Consider the following 19,431-nt stretch of genomic DNA (forward strand, 5'->3'; position numbering starts at 1 on the left):
ACTAATTGATTAACAATAATTTTGTATTGTATCAAATTTGAAAGTAATGCGGTCCGTCAACTTCCAATTTTTTCTATATGTGGCCCACGTACCCGGCCGAGTTTGAGACCCCTCAGCTAGAGGCACCTAAGTCCTGAGGCCAGCTGAGTCCCTGGATCCTGACCGAAGTCATGGGATAGTGGAGGTGCTAGAGGAGAAATGTTGCCATCTGGTTGTTTTTTTTACAAAAATGTGTATCAGTGTGATTGGTGCAACTTTGTAATTACATTTTATTAAAAATAATTTTTACTTTTTGAGATACAGCTGCTTTGTATCTTGTATACAGAGAAGCTGTATCTTGCGCTGAATCTTGTATCTGTCAGGTCTGCGGCACTGACAGGTTCAGCTGTTATCGATTACATCTAAGTTCAAAACAGGTGGATCCTGTCTCGCTGACACTGAACCTGTTAATGCTGCGGACCTGACGGATACAGGATTCAGCGCAAGATACAGCTTTTCTGTATACAGAATACAAAGCAACTGTATCTCAAAAAGTTAAAATAATTTTTAATAAAATGTAATTACAAAGTTGCACCAGTCACACCGATACATATATATATATATATATATATATATATATATATATATATATATATAACACAAGCCCATCACAGGCTCACTAGGAAGTCAGTGCATGCAGTGGCATAACTACCGCTGTAGCAGCCGTAGCGGCTGCTACGGTTCCCGTGGCTTGAGGGGGCCCGTGCCGCCCGCCGACATGCCCCCCCCCGTATGCCAGGTGTCGCCGCTAGCAGCCGCTACTTTGGGGCCCGCGCCACCGAGCCTCCAACATTTATAGGCCGAGCGGCACGGGCCCTCTCATGCCTGGGGGCATCGCTAGCATCTATAGCACGCAGGTACAAATACATGCATTAGCGCTGAATGGTCCGGGCACATTCCTTGCCCGACCATTCAGCGCCTTACACTGACGCTGATTGGCGGGGAAAAATGACTTGTCCCGCCAATCAGCGCCTTTCAACATAGCTAGCGGAGCGATGACTTCATCGCGCCGCTTCCGTGCTGGAAAGGCGCTGATTAACGGGGAAAGTCATTCTGCCCTGCCAATCAGCACCTTTGAACAACGTGCTGCTTGCGTCGTTCAGCTCCAGCAGACGTGCTCAGAAGAGAGCATTGCCACCTGACGGCGCGGGAACAGGATCAGGGTGAGTATGTAATTGGAATTTTTTTTTCTACTAAAACTGTGTGTGGCATTATCTGCAGTGGGTGCTCTATCTACAGCGGTGGTCTATATGTGGGGATGTAGGGCACTATATACAGGGGGAGCTATATGTAGGGCACTATCTACAGGGTTGGGCTATATGTGGGACACTATATACAGGGGTGGGCTATATGTGGAGCACTATCTCTAGGTGAGCTATTTGTAGGGCACTATCTATAGGGGTGGGCTATTTGTAGGGCACTATCTATCGGGTGGGTTACCTGTGGGGCACTATCTACAGGGGAGCTATATGTAGGGCACTGTCTACAGGAATGGGCTATATGTGAGGCATTATCTATAGGGGAAGCTATATGTAGGACAGCACGGTGGCTCAGTGGTTAGCACTATTGCCTTGCAGCTCTGGAGTCCATATGTGGGCACTATCTACAGAGGGCTGTATGTGGGGCACTATCTACAGGGGGCTATGGGGCAAGATCTACAGGGGCACAGTGTGTGCGTGTGTGTGTGTGTGTGTATGTCGCAGTGTGTGGGACACAGTGTATGGCACTATTATAATCAGGGGCACAGTGTATGGCGCTATTATAATTAGTGGTGCAGTATATGGCACTTTACTATATTTAGAGGTGTTGAGAATTGTATCTTCGTTTATATGTGCAGAAATTTTATAAAAGTGAGGAGAAGCTGAAGACGTCTGAGCGAAAAACTGCAGAAATGAGTCGTGGCTGGGAGAAATCTATCATAGAGGTCTGGACCTGAGGGAGAAGAAAAGAGAAAAAGAACTAGAATCTGAGATGTCACCGGTGAGTCACTTAATGTAAATGTTTATTCTGCCTCTAATCAGTAATGTAGTCACTGTATGAACTGCAGCGAGATGATGGGTGGTATGATTTTTTTTTTGGGGTGAAACAGCATCTCCCAGCATATCCTTACCATTGTTCGGGCCATGCTGGGAGCTGTAGCTTTATGCAGGCACAAACCTGTATGGCAGGGGTTGCACTAAATTGAGTTGGATTAGTTCTAGCGTTGTATATATGTACTGAGCTTGGTTCTGGGGTTGTATATATGTACTGAGCTTTGTTCTGGTGCTGTATATATGTATCAGCTTGGTTTTGGTACTGTATATATGTACTGAGCTTGGTTCTGGTATTGTATATATGTACTGACCTTGCTTCTGGTATTGTATATATGTACTGAGCTTGGTTCTAGTGCTGCATTTATGTAATTAGGTTGATTCTGGTGCTGTATATATAATCAGAGCTTAGTTTTAGTGCTGTATTTATGTACTGAAGTTGGTTCTGGTGCTGTATATATGTATTGAGCTTGGCTCTCATGCCATATATATGTATGAGCTTGGATGTGGTACTGTATATATGTCAGAGCTTGGTTCTAGTTCTGTATTTATGTACTGAGCTTGGTTGTGGTACTGTATATATGTATGAGCTTGGTTCTGGAGCAGTAATTATATAGAATATATTTATAATAACAAAATTGCTGGGCAGATGGAATAGTTGTCAATTCATTGTATATTTAATGGGAACCTGTCTGGTAGTTTTAACCCCTGGAACCGCCATCATGTGGTAATACATGACCTGACAATATTTCCAAATGTATGTTTCAGGTGCACCAAAATCTATAAAATCAACTTTTAAAACGGCGCACACTATATGCTAATTACTTATTAAAGGGTCATGGGGTGGTGCCACTATCCTGAACAGTCATAGTCCTTCCTCCAAACCCACCTTTCCATGTTTGATTGACAGCCCCCTGGCTGATACAACTTTCTCGGATGTGCCATTGCATTGTACTACTTGGGGGACTGTGTGGCACGATACACAAGGGGGGCTGTGTGGCACTATACACAAGGGGGGCTGTGTGGCACTATACACAAGGGGGGCTGTGTGGCACTATACACAAGGGGGGCTGTGTGGCACTATACACAAGGGGGGCTGTGTGGCACTATACACAAGGGGGAGATGTGTGGCACTATACACAAGGGGGAACTGTGTGGCACTAAATACATGGGGCTGTGCGGCACTACTAAGAGGGGCTCTGTGGCACTATTTACAAAGGGGAGGGCTGTGGCGCAATATACAGGGGGCTGTATGTGGCGCAATCTACAGGGGTCTGTGTGTGGCACTAAGGAGGGGCTGTGTGGCACTATCTACTAAGGGGGGCTGTGTGGCACTATATACAGTGGGAGCTGTATAGCGCTATATACAGGGGGGCTTTATGGCGAAATCTACATTGGGGGCTGTATGCCACTATCTACAAGGGGCAGGTGGGGGGCGCTATCTACAAGTGGAGTGTGACACGGTCTACAGGCGGGTCTGTATAGCACTGTCTACAGGGGGGCTGTATGGCACAATCTACAGGGGCACTATCTATAAGGGGGCTGCGTGTGGCACCTGGGGGGCCGCAGTCAAGAGTTTGCTATGGGGCCCAGTCTTTCCTAGTTACACCCCTGAGTGCATGGGCAGTTGATTTTCATTAAAGCAAGTCCAGATAGATAATAAATGACAGATTATTTAAAAAAAACATCAGGTAATTGCTGCACATATACTGAGGGGAATGAGCCTTAGTAAGGGGGAGCCTGGAGAGTCACTTTTAATGTTACTTCAATGTCTTTCATTGCACTCTTACTTCATATTTTTAGACCCCAATTAAAAGAATATTGTATCAAAAAAAATCTAAAAAGTAACTCAGAAGTAACTCACAAAACCTTTTTTAAAAATACATTTATTATGGAATGTTGACCTGCAACTATCTCGAATTTTACTGACCTCCAGGGGCATATAACAAACATGCAAACTTAAATTATTATTATTATTATTATTATTATTATTATTATTATTATATACAGAGATTTCTTCATTATAAATTTAACATTAATGCATCAAAAAGAACATTTAACATTTTCTGGAATGGCAAATGTTTGTAAAAAATAAATTTCTAAATTTCAAAATGTTTTACATTTTATATATTTATGATAACCTTTTTAATGAGTAAAACGATGAAAAATCATACATTTATACCTTCTAACACCGTGGCATCTTTAGGTTCAACATTCTGTGTTGATTATTTACTTATATCCTGGTTCTTTGTATCAGATAAAAGCAGAGCACTTACTGCTATAGAGTTCCTTATCTACTGCCCAGATATAGAGGTAACTGATAAAATTCTGCCCCCACTAGGTGGAGCTTAGGAGCTTCCTGCATACTACTGTATGTTATTATTGAATTTAATATATAAACAGTATGCAGCAAACTTCTGAGCTCCCAGTCTCTGCAGAATTTTTAGGGGATTTGCTGCTCTGTAACCGCTATGAAAAGATATACAAACAAATTAATCAGCACAGTATTTTGGACCTTTTAAGATTAGAAAACAAAAGTTATGTTTAAGGGTGTACATTGAGTTTAACGGAACACTACATATACAAAACACACAAAAAAAAATTCCTCAATTAATCTTCTCCTCTCTTTTGATCCTATTTTGTTTCATATTGCAATTAGTATTGAGAAATAGATAAAGAATTCTTATATACCAGTATGTGTTCCAGGAGATCAATGCCCTCATTCTCCACACAATCCTATGTATGGCTGTAAGACAACTGGACAACTGGTCCTAACCTCTGGGACCCGCACCTATCTCTAGAATGGGGTCCCCTAAACCCCGTTCTAGCTGTTTGTGCTCACACTGCCTCCCGTCCACTTACTGATTACATGGTCGGGAGTTATGGAAACAGCGTAACTCGCTGAGCTACGCTGTTTCCGTAACTCCCATAGAACTGAATAGAAGTTACAGAAACAGCGTAGCTTGCATGCTTTGTTACTTCCATAACTGCCATTCATTACTATGGGAGTTACAGAAACAGAGTAGCTCAGCGGGTTACGCTGTTTCCGTAACTCCTGACCATGTCCCGACCATGTAATCAGGAAGTGGCCGGAAGTTAGCGTGAAAAAAAGCTAGAACGGGGTTTAGGGGACTCTGTTCTAGAAATAGGTGCATGTCCCAAAGGTGGAACCCGCATCTATCTGACATTTATGACATGTCCTGTGGATATGTCATAAAAGTCCCTCATGGGAAAACCCCTTTAAGGAACCATATGACATTCAACTTATCATCTAAATCTGAATATATTCTATTCTATATATAGTAGTCTTGGGGTCCTAATTATGTTCAATTATAGGTGGATTATTGATTTAATAAACCTGATAGTGAACAAACCGAGAAAAATACTCAAGCTAGGATGAAAACTTTCCTAGAAATTAAGGATGCTCCAAGTCCATAGACCTAAACCAAATGAATAATATGTCTGCAAATGTGAATCCCACACCTATATAGTTCCATTAGGCAGTAACATCAAAGATTATCTCTCTTCAACTCTTTGCCTAAAATCATAACAAAATCAGGATTGGTTTTGCTTTTCCATTTGCTAAAATACTCCCTAAAACACATTGTGATTTGAAATGGCAAAAGTCTCTTACTTTCCATCTTTTTTTTAAGTTAGTACAGTGAATGACAGATGAAGTTGAGAGTAGTCATTAATCAATAGCCGATCATAACATCACACAACAATGTAGTTGTGTCAGCACCTAGAGTTTTTCCTTCCCCGTGGTCCATATTACCAGTCTTGACTCGATTTTTGCTTAACAAACCTAAGGGATAAGTAATATAACGCAAGAAAGCCAGCACTGATGCCAATGAGTATAAGAAACGAGGCATACAGGGGGTATGCGTCCGATTCCATGCTTTGGATAATCTGTAGAAATTATTAGAAAGGAATTGTTAATAATTATTACATATCACAATGTTGGCTTATTGCTAAAACACTAATTCATTTGAAGGTATCAAGATGTCTGAATGTATATCTTATTCTGTATATACTCTAGACGGGTGCATGGCTGCCATTTATGATGAACCAACCTTACTAAACCGCGTCAAAGGTGTACAGATTTAAAGGCTATGTACACCTTTGGAAGGAATTTTTATTCATCAGCTTCTATGTATCTTGTATATATAGACGGTGCATAGTTCTCTCTCAGCCGATTCCGTCAGTTCAGCTTAGATGTTATCGCTCTTCCTGGATCCTGAACTGATGGAATCCGCTGAGGGAGAACAAGACAGAACGTTAAAGCTTCTATGTATACAGGATACATAGAAGCTGTATGGTAAAAAGTAATACAAATTTAATAAAAGTCAATTTGAAAGTTGCTTAAAAACGCATAAAACATTGATTTAATAAATAAAACAAATGTTCCAAAAGGTGTACATAGCCTTTAATTAACAAATTTAATCTTCAGCTACTAGATGATTTGGCATTTATACTGCTAGGATATTATTCTCTGAATCTTAATTTATGGGATAAAACATATCTAAAATTATTTATTAAACTCCTTTATTTAGCTTGTCTTGAGATCCTAAAAAGTTGCCTCTCAGCTCGAGCTTCCTCCATAAAATGTGTAAAACTCAGGTGTATAGGGTCCTTTTATATGAAATATGATATTATGAACGAAATGGAGGTTGGGAATAATTTTATATGTAATGGAAATGGTGGATAACTAATCTTGAGGGATTGGAAACAGATATGCTAATGGTATTGCCATGATTATTTAGGTGATGTTAAGGCTCTGCCAGGCACAACTTCTGTATCTACGCCCATAGGTAATCAGTCTGCACCTGCTTCTATGTCTGTGAGACTGACTCCATCTTCCACCACTCAGGATGGCAGGCTTAGGAGTGGGAGAGCCTATCACAGCCTGGCCAGACGGAGCTAGCTCTCGCCCTCTGTCTATTTATACCTGCCTTTCCTGTTCCTCCTTGCTTGTGATTCTTCTCGTTTGGTTTCCTGGCCCTGCTGCAGCTTCTTGAACTATTTGACCCTGCTTCATATTGACCCTGGCTTACTGACTACTCTCCTGCTCTGCGTTTGGTACCTCGTACACTCCTGGTTTGACTCGGCTTGTTCACTACTCTCCTGCTCTGCGTTTGGTACCTCGTACACTCCTGGTTTGACTCGGCTCGTTCACCACTCTTGTTGCTCACGGTGTTGCCGTGGGCAACTGCCCCTTCTCCCTTGCTTCTGTGTACCCTTGTCTGTTTGTCTGTCGTGCACTTATTGAGCGTAGGGACTGTCGCCCAGTTGTACCCCATCGCCTAGGGCGGGTCGTTGCAAGTAGGCAGGGACTGAGTGGCGGGTAGATTAGGGCTCACTTGTCTGTTTCCTTACCCCCATCATTACAGGTGATTTACAAGATTGGATTTTCCTTAAAAACAACTTGTGGGCATGTTAATTTTTTTTATTCATGCATCATGTAAGGGTGGGATTAGAAGGGAGTGATTACATTTATTCTTGTAATCTTATTTTTGTTGACTATTGTTGTTGTACTTTATAATAAAAAAGTATTTTAAAAAGAGATTAATTTTCTGGTTGAAATGTATGTATATTATTATTTTTTTTAAATTATATCTTAAAGAAATATTGCAGACTCCGTAAGGAAGCTGAAAATTACATTTTGGGGGAGTATTATGAATTGCTGTCTGTGAATCAGTTAATTTTAGCCAATCGGCATCACAATTAGTATTTTTAGTAATTTTATTAGGATGAGCGCAACTGAAGGACAACTCAACCTTTACAAGCAGCTTATAGGTGCCATTGCTTAAAGGGTAACTATCATTTCATTTTTTATTTATTTTTTATGTATTTTTTTAAATAATGTATAGGGCAGGCGATTTAAAGAAATATTGCAATATACTTTATTAACCATTTGAGACTCCTTTCATTGTAAAACTGTTCCTGAACTGCTACCACTGTCCTCATCCACTGGCCATTGCAAGATAAAATCTGTATTTAGTGCTGTACACCCTGAATACAGCTACTCTGTGTGGGGAACACTTCATGCTGCGCCTGCTACTGAAACCAATGCACACAATGTCTCAGTCTTTCTAGAACAGTTTGTTGTAGAAATATCCAATGCACTGTGACAATGTGTGCATCGGTTTCAGGAGCAGTTAGGCTATGTTCACACTGAGTTTTTTGCAGGAGGAAAATTCCTCCTGCAAAAACTGCTCCAGACGGTTTTTGCACAGTGGTTTGACAAAAACTCGTCAAAACACTCGTCGAGGCGTTTTTTTCCTCTTTCTGACTGATTGAAATGGGGTTTTGGAGGCGGAAACCGCTTCAAGATGGGTCATGACGCTTCTTTTTACCGCAACGCTTTTTTTTTACTCACGGTAAAAAAACTCGTCCAACTCCCATTGAAATCAATGGGAGGCATTTTCGGGCGTTTTTTTCAATGGGAGGCATTTTCGGGCGGTTTTTGAGGAGTTTTTGTACAAAAAATCCGTGTGAACACAGCCTTAGAATGAAGTGTTCTCCACACCGAGTAGCTGTTTTCAGTGTGTACGGCGCTGAATACAGATTTTACCTTGCAATGGCCAATGGATGAGGACAGGGACAGCAGTTCAGGAACAGTTTTACAATGAAAGGAGGCTGAATTGGTTAATAAAGTATATGACAATGTTTCTTGAAATTGACTGTCCTATACATTATTTAAAATAAAGAAAAAGATTATGATAGTTACCCTTTAAGGTGGCTCTGACAGTGACTCTCTAAATTGGCGTTTGTATAAAATAGCCTTCTCATTATGAATACTAGATACATGTTATAAAGCTGAAAAACGCAGATTTTACAGTAGTTTTGAAAGGGCATCATTTAATAAATATTACAGAGACAAACTAGTGCGGTAGCTAGAAATTTACTAACAACCATGAAATACTATGGCTGAAAGAAATTCTTACCAGTTTTCCAGGGATATTGATAGTGAAATTTTGAATTTCGATTTGATATGTCATATCTGTAAATTGAACTTGCATGAGTCCTGCAAAACCCCATCGGAGAAAAGAGACAAAGGAGATCCAAAATGGCACTGCAGATGACAAGAAGCCCAAGTATACAGGAATAGGTTATTTTAATATTATGTGCATTGATATTAAACAATTATCTAATATTTTCATATATAGAAAATATATAGAAGACAACTCATTCACTTATTTTTGCTGTCTGTATATATCTCTTTCTTAGCGGAAGCACTCTGGGTTTGTTCTTTTCTGCCCCTTAGGGGGGATTCAAACGAGCGTGTATTCGGTCCGTGCGGGCCGCGTGGTTTTCACGCGGCACGCATGGACCAATACAAGTCTATGGGGCAGTACCGACAGTCCGTGCTTTTTGCGCAGCGTTTGTCTGCTGCGCAAAAAGCGCGACAGGTTCAATAACTCTGCGTATTTCGCACATCACGCACCCATTGAAGTCAATGGGTGCGTGAAAACCACGCAGGTTGCACGGAAGCACTTCCGTGCGAACCGACTAAAACAGCCCACCAGCTGTCAAAAGGATGAATGTAAACAGAAAAGCACCACGTGCTTTTCTGTTTCCGAACATCCAAACGGAGTGTCTTTGCGATGAGCGAAGCCGGACAAGCGAACCGAACTTCACCGGGTTCGGCCAAACTCGTTTTGGCCGAACCCGGCAAAAAAATTATCGGTACGCGACGTCAGGAGATAGTCACTGTCCATGGTGTTGAAAGAGTTAAACTGTTTCAGCACCATGGACAGTGACTTCCGATCCCAATATACATGAACCTGTAGAAAAAAACGAAGTTCTGACTTACCGATAACTCTCGGCTTCTTCCTCCAGTCTGACCTCCCGGGATGACAATTCAGTCCAAATGACAGCTGCAGCCAATCACAGGCCAAGCACAGGCTGCAGCGGTCATATGGACTGGCGCGTCATCCAGGGAGGTGGGGCCCGATGTCGAGAGGCGCGTCACCAAGGACGCGTCACCAAGGCAACGGCCGGGAAGTTCTCGGTAAGTACGAACTTTTTCTTTTTTTTCAACAGGTTTTTCTATATTGTGTTCGGCATTCACTGTCGAGGGTGCTGAAAGAGTTAGCTCTTTCAGCACCTTGGACAGTGACGGGCGTCGACTAGCCTCATCTCTATGATGGCGGCTGCGCGAAAATCACGCAGCCGCGCATCATACACGGATGACACACGCAGCTGTCAAATGGTTTTTGCGCGTGCAAAACGCCGCGTTGTTTGCGCGCGCAAAAACGCAACGTCCGTCTGTATCTGCCCTTAGTTTGCAAAAGTAATGTAGTGCAGTGTATTGATTTACCTGGTGCTACATTTTACGGGCCGCTGCTCCATGCCGGGCCATTATGGGGTCATGAGATCAGAACTCTGACAACCTACATCCTACGGTGCCTACTGTAGAAACCGGATGTCAATCTCACAATGCAAGTCTATGAGACTCATTTGCAGCAGCCCATAAATACAGCACCAAGTTAGTCAACATAAATGTCCTACATTACACTACAATATATTATATTTCCAAACACCAGGGGGATAAAGAAACCCATAGTGCTTAATAAATGTTGACATAACTAAGTATGCAAGTTTCACAGCAAAGTAATGGTAGCGTTTCTACGCACGCTTGCTACCAGCCACAGCAGATCATCAATTATCGCTCTGTTCACACTTTGTTTTTTTAATTATCTTCGGCACATGTACCGGGAAACTCCCAATGCATACAATGAATTTATTCAAAGTCCCCATGCACCCAGCGTATGCCAAAAGTGTGTCCTAGAATATGCTGGGCCGGTATACATTGGAATATTTTTTTTTCACTATATAGGAAAGTGAAGTCTTCTGCGCTTTCCCATACAGAGGCATCCAGTAAAAAAAATTCTACCTCACTGTATATGACTTTTTACAATGGGAGCCTACTGGAGACGTATGTCCGTGAATGCAGTGGCAGACTTTACCATACGCAACCAATGCAATTGCGTTAGGCCCCCAGAGGTCAGGTTACCCCTGTCAGCCTCCTGACATTGACCACAACTTTCAACTGTATGTGCATCCTGAGGACGCAGATACAGTTGTGAACAGTGGTGTAACTACTGCCGTAGCAGCCGAAGCAGCCACGGGCCGCCCGACACCACTTTGAACTCTTAATTGTATCTGTGTCCTCAGGATGCTGATGCAGTGGAATATAATAGTGGAGCAGGGAGCCATCAGCTCCATTCATATACTGACCTCAGCGCAGACTGGCGCATTGACATCATCGTTCCAGCCTGCGCCGTTGCCGACTGCACAGATCGGAAGAGGCCTGAAGAATAGGCTGCTGAAACAGGGATATTTTGTGGGGTCCACTAAGGGAACATCACTACTGTGTGGGGAGGCACAAACTTGACATCCCTACTTCATAGGAGCCACTAAGAAGGTATTACTATGTGTGGGACAGAAACAGGGGATCACTACTTTGTGGTTGCCACTAATGGGACATCACTACTGTGTGGATGGCACTAAGTGGGATTCATTCCTGTGAAGGGGCACTAAGGGGGCATTATTGCTGTGAGGGGCACTAAGGGGACATTATTATTGTAAGAGAGCACTAAGGAGGACATTATTACTGTAAGGGGTGCACTAATGGAGCATTATAAATGTGGGGGCACTAAAGGGCATTATTACTGTGAGGGGGCACTAAAGGGGCATTATTTCTGTGAGGTGGCACTAAGGGGGCACTGATTAGTCTGGATTCATCTTTGATTAGGGCCCCCAGGTATAATTTTGCTAGGGTCCCCAGAAAAGCCAAATCTGCCCCTGCCTGTATGCTAATACAGTGGCATTCATCGCATCCATACATCGGAAGGTATACGTCGGGGAAAACTCCCGACATATACCTCCAAGGGAAGGAAAAAGTAAGTGTGAACAGAGCCTAAAGATACTGTTTCACAGGCCAAGTTTGGCCGGTGCAACGAGCGCTGATCAACGAAGCTTGTTGATCGGCGCTCGTTTTCTCCTTTCACGAGGAGCTAGTATGGGGATCAGCAATCGTTACTCCGATTGCTCATCCCCATACATTTCTATCATGTCGCAGCGCATCTCCCTCCTTGTTTACACAGAAGATGTGATGCCGACAATGATAATATTTTACACATTTTGATGAACAAGCGTTTGTTCATTCATCTGATCGCTGCCGTGTTTACACAGGGCAATTATTGGGAACGAGCATTCCTTGAACGCTCGTTTGTCCGATAATAGGCCAGTGTAAAATCGCCTTTAGATAGCTCTTAGGATGAACACCAACCTATTTGCATTCACTAGAGGATAACATTGATACAGATACGTTTATAGATACTTCTTTATGAAGCTAAGTCTTTGTAGACTATTGTTTATGTAATGAGGAGCCAAGGATGTCTAAAGCTGGGCATACATATTACTTAAAAGTCAGACTAATTCACCGATTTCATTGGAGTCGACAATCGATGTGTATGGATGGTCTCTCAACAGTCCCTACAGCAGATTGGGCAGATAATATATATGTGCTTGTAATTCTATACAATCAATTTTATATATTCCTTCTTTGTAAACCTACCTGCCCAAAGTGTATCCAGTCTTATTATAAATCCCCCAGTCAGATAGGAAGCAGTAAAGAGGGCATTACTCATGAATGAAGATATCTGTAATGTGGGTAGGAGTGCTGACATCCACAAGGCCATGGTACGACTACAATATACCACAAGCCACATCAGAAAGAAGTTCAAGAAGAAACTATCGACCCCAGGGTTTAGATTTGCAAGCCAATATATTGGAACACTGTAGAAAACAACAAAGGCAATATGTTCTGGGAGTTCTCCAATAACCTGGAAAAAAAAAATAAACAAAATTAAGCATTAAAATAAAATTGGATTCAATTGGACTTTCTTTTTTTCAATTTTATTCCAAGCTCTACATAGGGAAATTGTACGGATCCAAATCAGCATCCACATCAATGTTCACATCCTTGAATTGTAGCAGTTATGTATGAACATTGATGTTGATATTAATTTGGATCCACTCAATGCCTCTTTGACAAGGTTAAACAAACATAAAGCCTAGTTTCACACAGTGTTTTGAAGCGGTTTTTGTGACATTTTGTGGATGCTTTTTGCTGGGTTTTTAGGTAAAAAACGCTGCGACCAAAGGTTATTTATAGTCTATATTGAATTGTTCAAAAAAGCTATATTTTTGTGCTCTGGGTATGGGGGTTTTTTCTCATAGGCTTCTCTTTAGGACTTAAAAAAATTAAAATAAAATAGCGCATGTTCAAGATATTTAAAAATAAAAGACACCACAAAAACACTTAGAAAAAAACATATGAAAAACACTTTAAGTTCATGGCCAAGTAGTGATAACTAAAAAAAGAAACTGAGAAACCTTCCATATATTTCCAGTCACATAATATTTATTCAGAAAGCATCTGTTCCAAAAAATTACTAAGTGCAAATTTGAAATTGTGGTCGGCTTATCATACATTCTGTGCTTAATTTTACAAAAAAAATATTGGGAAGCCAGGACCAATACAGACACTTACTATGGAAGTAAAATTAATGGGTCTGTATAATCTATTTAATATGCAAATTTTGTCTACTTTGGGATATTTAACTCAAAGTTACTTAAGTTATGATATACAGTGCATTTGAAGTCTTAAGACCTTCCACTTTTTTCACATTTTGTTATGTTGAGGCCTTGTGCTTAAATAACAAAAAAAATAAATCAGGTTTATTTCCATCATTCTGCACTCAATGACAAAGTGAAAACAGAATTTTAGAAATTTTTGCAAATTTATTAAAAATTAAAAACTCAAATTTCGTATGGACATAAGTATTCAGACCCTTTACTATGACACTTGAAATTTAGCTCTGGGAGCTTCCCATTTCTCTAGATCATCTTTGAAATGTTTTTACACCTTGGTTGGAGTCCACCTGTGGTAAATTCATTTGATTGGACATGATTTGCAAAGACACACCCCTGTCTATATAAGGTCTCTGACAATGCATATCAGAGCAAAAACCAAGCCATGAGGAAGAAAGAACTGCCGGTAGAGCTCCAACACAGGATTGTGTGGAGGCACAGATCTGGAGAAGGGTACAAAAAGATGTCTGCTGCACTGAAAGTTCCCAAGAGCACAGTGCTCTTCATAATTCTTAAATGGAAGAAGTTTGGAACAACCAGGGCTCTTCCTAGAGCTGGCCACCCCACCAAACTAAGTAATTGGGGGAGTAGGGCCATGGTAAGGGAGGTGACCAAGAACCCAATGGTCACTCTGGCTGAGCTCCAAAGATCCTGTGTGCAGATAGGAGAAACTTCCAGAAGGTCAGCACGCCATCAAACTGGGATTTTTCTGGCTAGAAAGACGCCTCTCCTCAGTAAAATACCCATAAAGTTCTCCTGGAGTTTGCAAAAAAGCACCTAAAGGACTCCCAGACTGTGAGAAACAAGATTCAGTGGTCTGACGAAACCAAGATCAAACTTTTTGGCCTCAATTCTAAGCGGCATGTCTGGAGGAAACCAGGCACTGCTCATCACCTGCCCAATACCATCCCTACAGTGAAGGACAGTGGTGGCAGAATCATGCTGTGGGGGTCTTTTTCAGCGTCTGAGACAGGGAGACTGGTCAGGGTTGAGAGAAAGAAGAAGGTGCAAAGTACAGAGCTTTTCTTAATGAAAACCTGATCCAGAGTGCTCTGGACCTCATATTAGTATAAGGTTCACCTTCCAACAAGACAATGACCCTAAGCAACACAGCCAAGACAACACAGGAGTGGCTTACGGACAACTCTGTGAATGTCCTTGAGTGGCCCAGCCAGAGCCCTGACTTGAACCCAATTGAACATCTCTGGAGAGACCTGAAAATGGCTGCCCATTGATGATCCCCGTCCAACCTGACAGAGCTTGAGTGGATCAGCAGAGAAGAATGGCAGAAAATCCCCAAATCCAAGTGTGCAACCTTGTGGCATCATAACCAAGAAAACTGGAGGCTGTTATCACTGCCAAAGGTGCTTCAACTAAGTAATGAGTAAAGGGTCTAAATACTTATATCAATGCAATATTTTCATTTTTCCTTTTCAATAAATTAGCAAAGATTACTAACATTCTGTTTTCACTTTGTCATTATAGGGTATTGAGTGCAGGATGATGGGGAAAACTTGAATTTTTTTTATTTTAGCACAAGACCTCAACATAACAAAATGTGAAAAAAATGGAAGGGTCTGAAGACTTTCCGAATGTAATGTATATAATAGCCATTTATTTATATAAAAGCTTGCATAAAGAAGCAATATAGGGTTATTTATAAACCCCCGCTCAAACACCGTAAATCAGGAGTACAGGGAAAAAATTTCTACAATAACGATTGTATATCCTCCAATAAATAGTTACAAACAAGCATTCTTCAGCATGTGGTATGCCAATGGCCCAACCAGTTGGTGGAACCACATGCAGGGTTAACCCAATGGACATTAGAGTTGTGACTAAATTGTAAAAACTGAAGAAGTGTTTAATTCCTTAGGACCTGTTCACACCTTGGTCATCAGAGGAGCACTACAATAAATATACCAGAAGCGCCACATCCCTTGAATGATGGACACCATCTGCGCCCATCGGAACCCATTGACTTTAATGGGTTCCGTTGGGTTTCCATCACTGTGTTTTTGGTTTTACTGGAAACAATGGTGCAGCTTGCTCTACAATTGTTTGCTGTATTTTTGGGCTGGATCTGTAACGGAGGCCTCTAACGCAGATGTGACGAACGTGAATTACTAGAGAGATGTATTACTATACTGTGGATCTATGGTGCTAGCGCGAGAGTGCATTGGACAATTATTGATGCCTTTGAACTTTCATGTGCCGTGGATAGCCCTGGAATAATAATAAAAAAGTAAAACTTGACAACATTAAGTCTATGCTCCCTCTTCAAGCATAATGAACCCTCACTCTGTATTTCTATTTTTTTTTTACATATTATACGAAGAGCCAGTTTATTGCAAAAGTCAATTATATTTGAGGGTTTAAGGAGCAAGAGGATTACCAGGACCAAGATGAAAATCATTGACTTGCTACTGAAAAGCCTGGAGACATAATATTCTGGACAAACATTATACATATGGGGAAACTGACTGACCTTATAGCACTTAATAATAAAATTACCTTAGCAAAAAAATATGGGGTGACAGAATATAATCCGTCCTCTAATTCATGGAAAAGCATAGCTCTCTCTGAATGACCTGAAACAAAATAAGATATTTAGAAGCTTACTGCAGTTTATACATTGAACCTATTACTATTATTATACATTGAATTTATTATTGAATAACACAGTACATAGTAAGACTATGCGTTCCCCCTGGTAGTGACTGCAGGCAGCCAGAATTGTATTATTTAACTTTATGGGTACACATGGAATTTGGAGTTAAAAAAAAAAGGCATCAAAGAAAAAGCAAAGCTGAATTATGAGTATAAGATAATATAAATAATGTAAAGAAAATGATATAATAATTAAATGCTTACATTTGGCAACTACATCAAGGACAACAGCAAAGGGAGTGAGTGATCCTTTCATGAAAAGTAGGGCAATGGTGTCTTGTATAGAAAGTTGGTTTCCTCCTTGTCCGTAATATAAAAATCCAATTAACAACGCCATTAAAACAGCCTCAAAACCATGAATAAGTAAAGTAGTTAGATCTCGGAAGTCATTAGAAACATGGCGGCTGTGAAAGAAAAGCAACCACAATACACAGATTATGACCTGATATGTTCACAGGAGAAGGTATTGATTTTAGTAGATAAGCGTAAATAAGAATGATATTCTAATTTACTATCATAGGCTTCTATCAGAAAGAGACAGAAGTTTCAGGGAAACTAGTTCATTACATTAACTTAAAGGTAAATCGAGAAACACAGTTCCAGGAACACTATTAAGAATATTGAAATTACACATCTTATACTAAACAGATATTAAAGACGAATTCCAGATTGAAAATTAAAGTGGTTGTGCCATCAATAGAAATGGCAATATACAGGGTGGGCCATTTATATGGATATATTCACCGCCTGATAGAACGATTAAAAATTGATTTTATTGTTAAATTGATAAAAGATATGGCTCAACCAGCCATTATTTCCAGAAACAGGCAAAAGCAAGTGATTGGCGACAGTAGAGGTGTATCAGAGTGAACGAGGTTTCTCAAACACTCCAAGACCACCCTCCCTGTTTATTGTATAATATTTCGCTACACCCTTGCCAATAGATAACAATCTATCCAGATCCAACGCGTTTCAGCAACACATCAAGAGTGATGCCTCATCAGGGATTACTAGATAGCAATTTCAGTTAGAATTGTTAGGTTACAAAAGCTGGATAGCACTGTATATGTGCAGATTTTAGCCTCCAGACGCGTGAACGGCTCTGATACAATGACCGCATACGCGCCCGAGAAGCTGCAGGCTTATACGATTGAGAGCCCGCCCTCATTCCAATCGTCACCGGAGCAGCCGCCAATCCGCATACAACACGCACATTGTGACGTGCCGGAGGCGGCGCCTCACGACACAGACAACCAATGAAGGTATCTGGACGACAAGCGTCCATAGTTACTAGGGGACGCTAGACGCGGCTCCTAAACTGCTGTCAAAATCAAACAGCAAGGAATGGAAAAGGAACGAATGTCCCTCCTATCACACATAACACCGTCCCCAAACAAACGGGGTAGTGTGAGGTGGAGGAGATAAGTATCACGGGAGTCGTCAAGAGAAGACTGACCCCCAGTGATTCCATAGTTGCCTAGCAACTTATCGTTACCCTACTAGCCAGGGATAAGACTCAGATAGAAGATGGACATAGCCCAATATCCCACAAGGACTATGTATAGAAGTCCTATACGAGCCTCCTCCCAAACAGAAACGGAGGGTGCCCGGCGGAGGAAAAAACCCCATCCATAGTCGCTCCCTAAATCTCAAGATGCGATAGGTAGACATAAAAAGTAAATAGAAAGGAAAAAAGTCAGCAAGTGGAGAATAATGCACCCACAAATCGCAATAAAAAACGCATAGTATGAACAGGGACTGAAATACCATTTATCAGTCAAAATATTGATATATTCACAGGGACATCCCCAATTCTCAGAGATGCCCCTGTCAGTCAAAATACTATATATTGGTATATTCACAGAGATAGCTGGGAGTAACCAAAATAACAACTAATCGCAGTAGACACAAACGACTCGACAAAGAAGAATGAGAAATAAGAGGCGCAATGTATCTAGAGAAAACAAGAATAGGAGATTTGTTCATTCAATCCATGAGGATTTATGGTCTGCATCCTAAAAATCCATTCAGCCTCCTTTTGTAAAATTTTCTTGTCCAGATCCCCCCCTCTCGCGAGCGGTCTGACATATTCAATTCCCTGAAAGCCAAGAGCAGTAACATCCCCATCGTGACAGGACCATACGTGTCTTGATACCGGGGTGTCCACCTTCCTTCTGACATCCCCAATGTGGTCACGGATCCTTCTCCTAAACTCCCTTTTTGTTTTACCCACGTACTGTAGACCACATCTACAGGTAATCATGTATACAATGCCTTTCGTTTTACAGTTGATATATGATCTATTGTCAAATGTTTTACCAGTTTTCGTGCTACTGAAATTCCTGCTACATATAATGGACACACATGCTTTGCATGTTCCACATCTAAAGGTACCTTTTAGACTGTTCTCCAACCAAGTACTGCACTGTGCCTGTGGTAGTAGATGACTATGAACCAAACGGTCCCTAAGGTTCCGCCCCCTCCTGTATGTAATAAGCGGGGAGTCTCCTACCAGGTCCCCCACATCGGGGTCTGCCTTAAGGATGCCCCAGAAACGTTTAAGAACTTCCCTCACCTCTCTACTGGCAGAGTCAAAAGTACCGATCACCCTGATCGACTCTTCCTCCACTCTCTTCGGTTTAGGGTTCAGGAGATCGTTCCTGTTGCAACCCAAGGCATTTTGATATGCCCCTCTCAGTACATCCCTGGGGTACCCCCTATGTCTGAATCTATTCTCCAGGTCACGTGCCGATACCCTAAAGTCCGAAATGGTGGAACAATTTCTACGTGCCCTGAGATACTGGCCCTTCGGTATTCCTCTCTTCAGACTAGTTGGGTGCCAGCTTTCCCAGCGCAGTAAACTATTGGTCGCCGTCTCTTTGCGGTACATGTTCGTCTGTAGCATCCCTGTGTCAGTTTTGGAAATCAGAATATCCAAAAATGTAATTTTGGTATCTTGGATTTCAGATGTAAAAAATAGTCCCAATTCATTGGCGTTCAGCATCTCCACAAACTCCTGAAAATCCTG

At 41.4% G+C, this 19,431-nt stretch overlaps 1 protein-coding gene across 1 annotated transcript in view; it reads right to left on the reverse strand.

Annotated features, from left to right (window-relative positions):
- Positions 1-5,232: 5,232 nt before the first annotated feature.
- ABCG8 (ATP binding cassette subfamily G member 8) overlaps positions 5,233-19,431 on the reverse strand; it is a 52,625-nt gene continuing 38,426 nt past the window's right edge. Inside the window, exons 9-13 of the mRNA XM_075864580.1 lie at positions 16,608-16,807; positions 16,248-16,324; positions 12,655-12,922; positions 9,017-9,144; positions 5,233-5,978 (exon numbers count right to left, since the gene is read on the reverse strand). Coding sequence (XP_075720695.1) covers positions 5,841-5,978; positions 9,017-9,144; positions 12,655-12,922; positions 16,248-16,324; positions 16,608-16,807 — 811 coding nt within the window. The 3' untranslated portion in view covers positions 5,233-5,840. The remainder of the gene's footprint in view (positions 5,979-9,016; positions 9,145-12,654; positions 12,923-16,247; positions 16,325-16,607; positions 16,808-19,431) is intronic.

Source organism: Rhinoderma darwinii, chromosome 4 (assembly GCF_050947455.1).
Source record: "Rhinoderma darwinii isolate aRhiDar2 chromosome 4, aRhiDar2.hap1, whole genome shotgun sequence".
NCBI classification, from domain to species: Eukaryota; Metazoa; Chordata; class Amphibia; order Anura; family Rhinodermatidae; genus Rhinoderma; species Rhinoderma darwinii.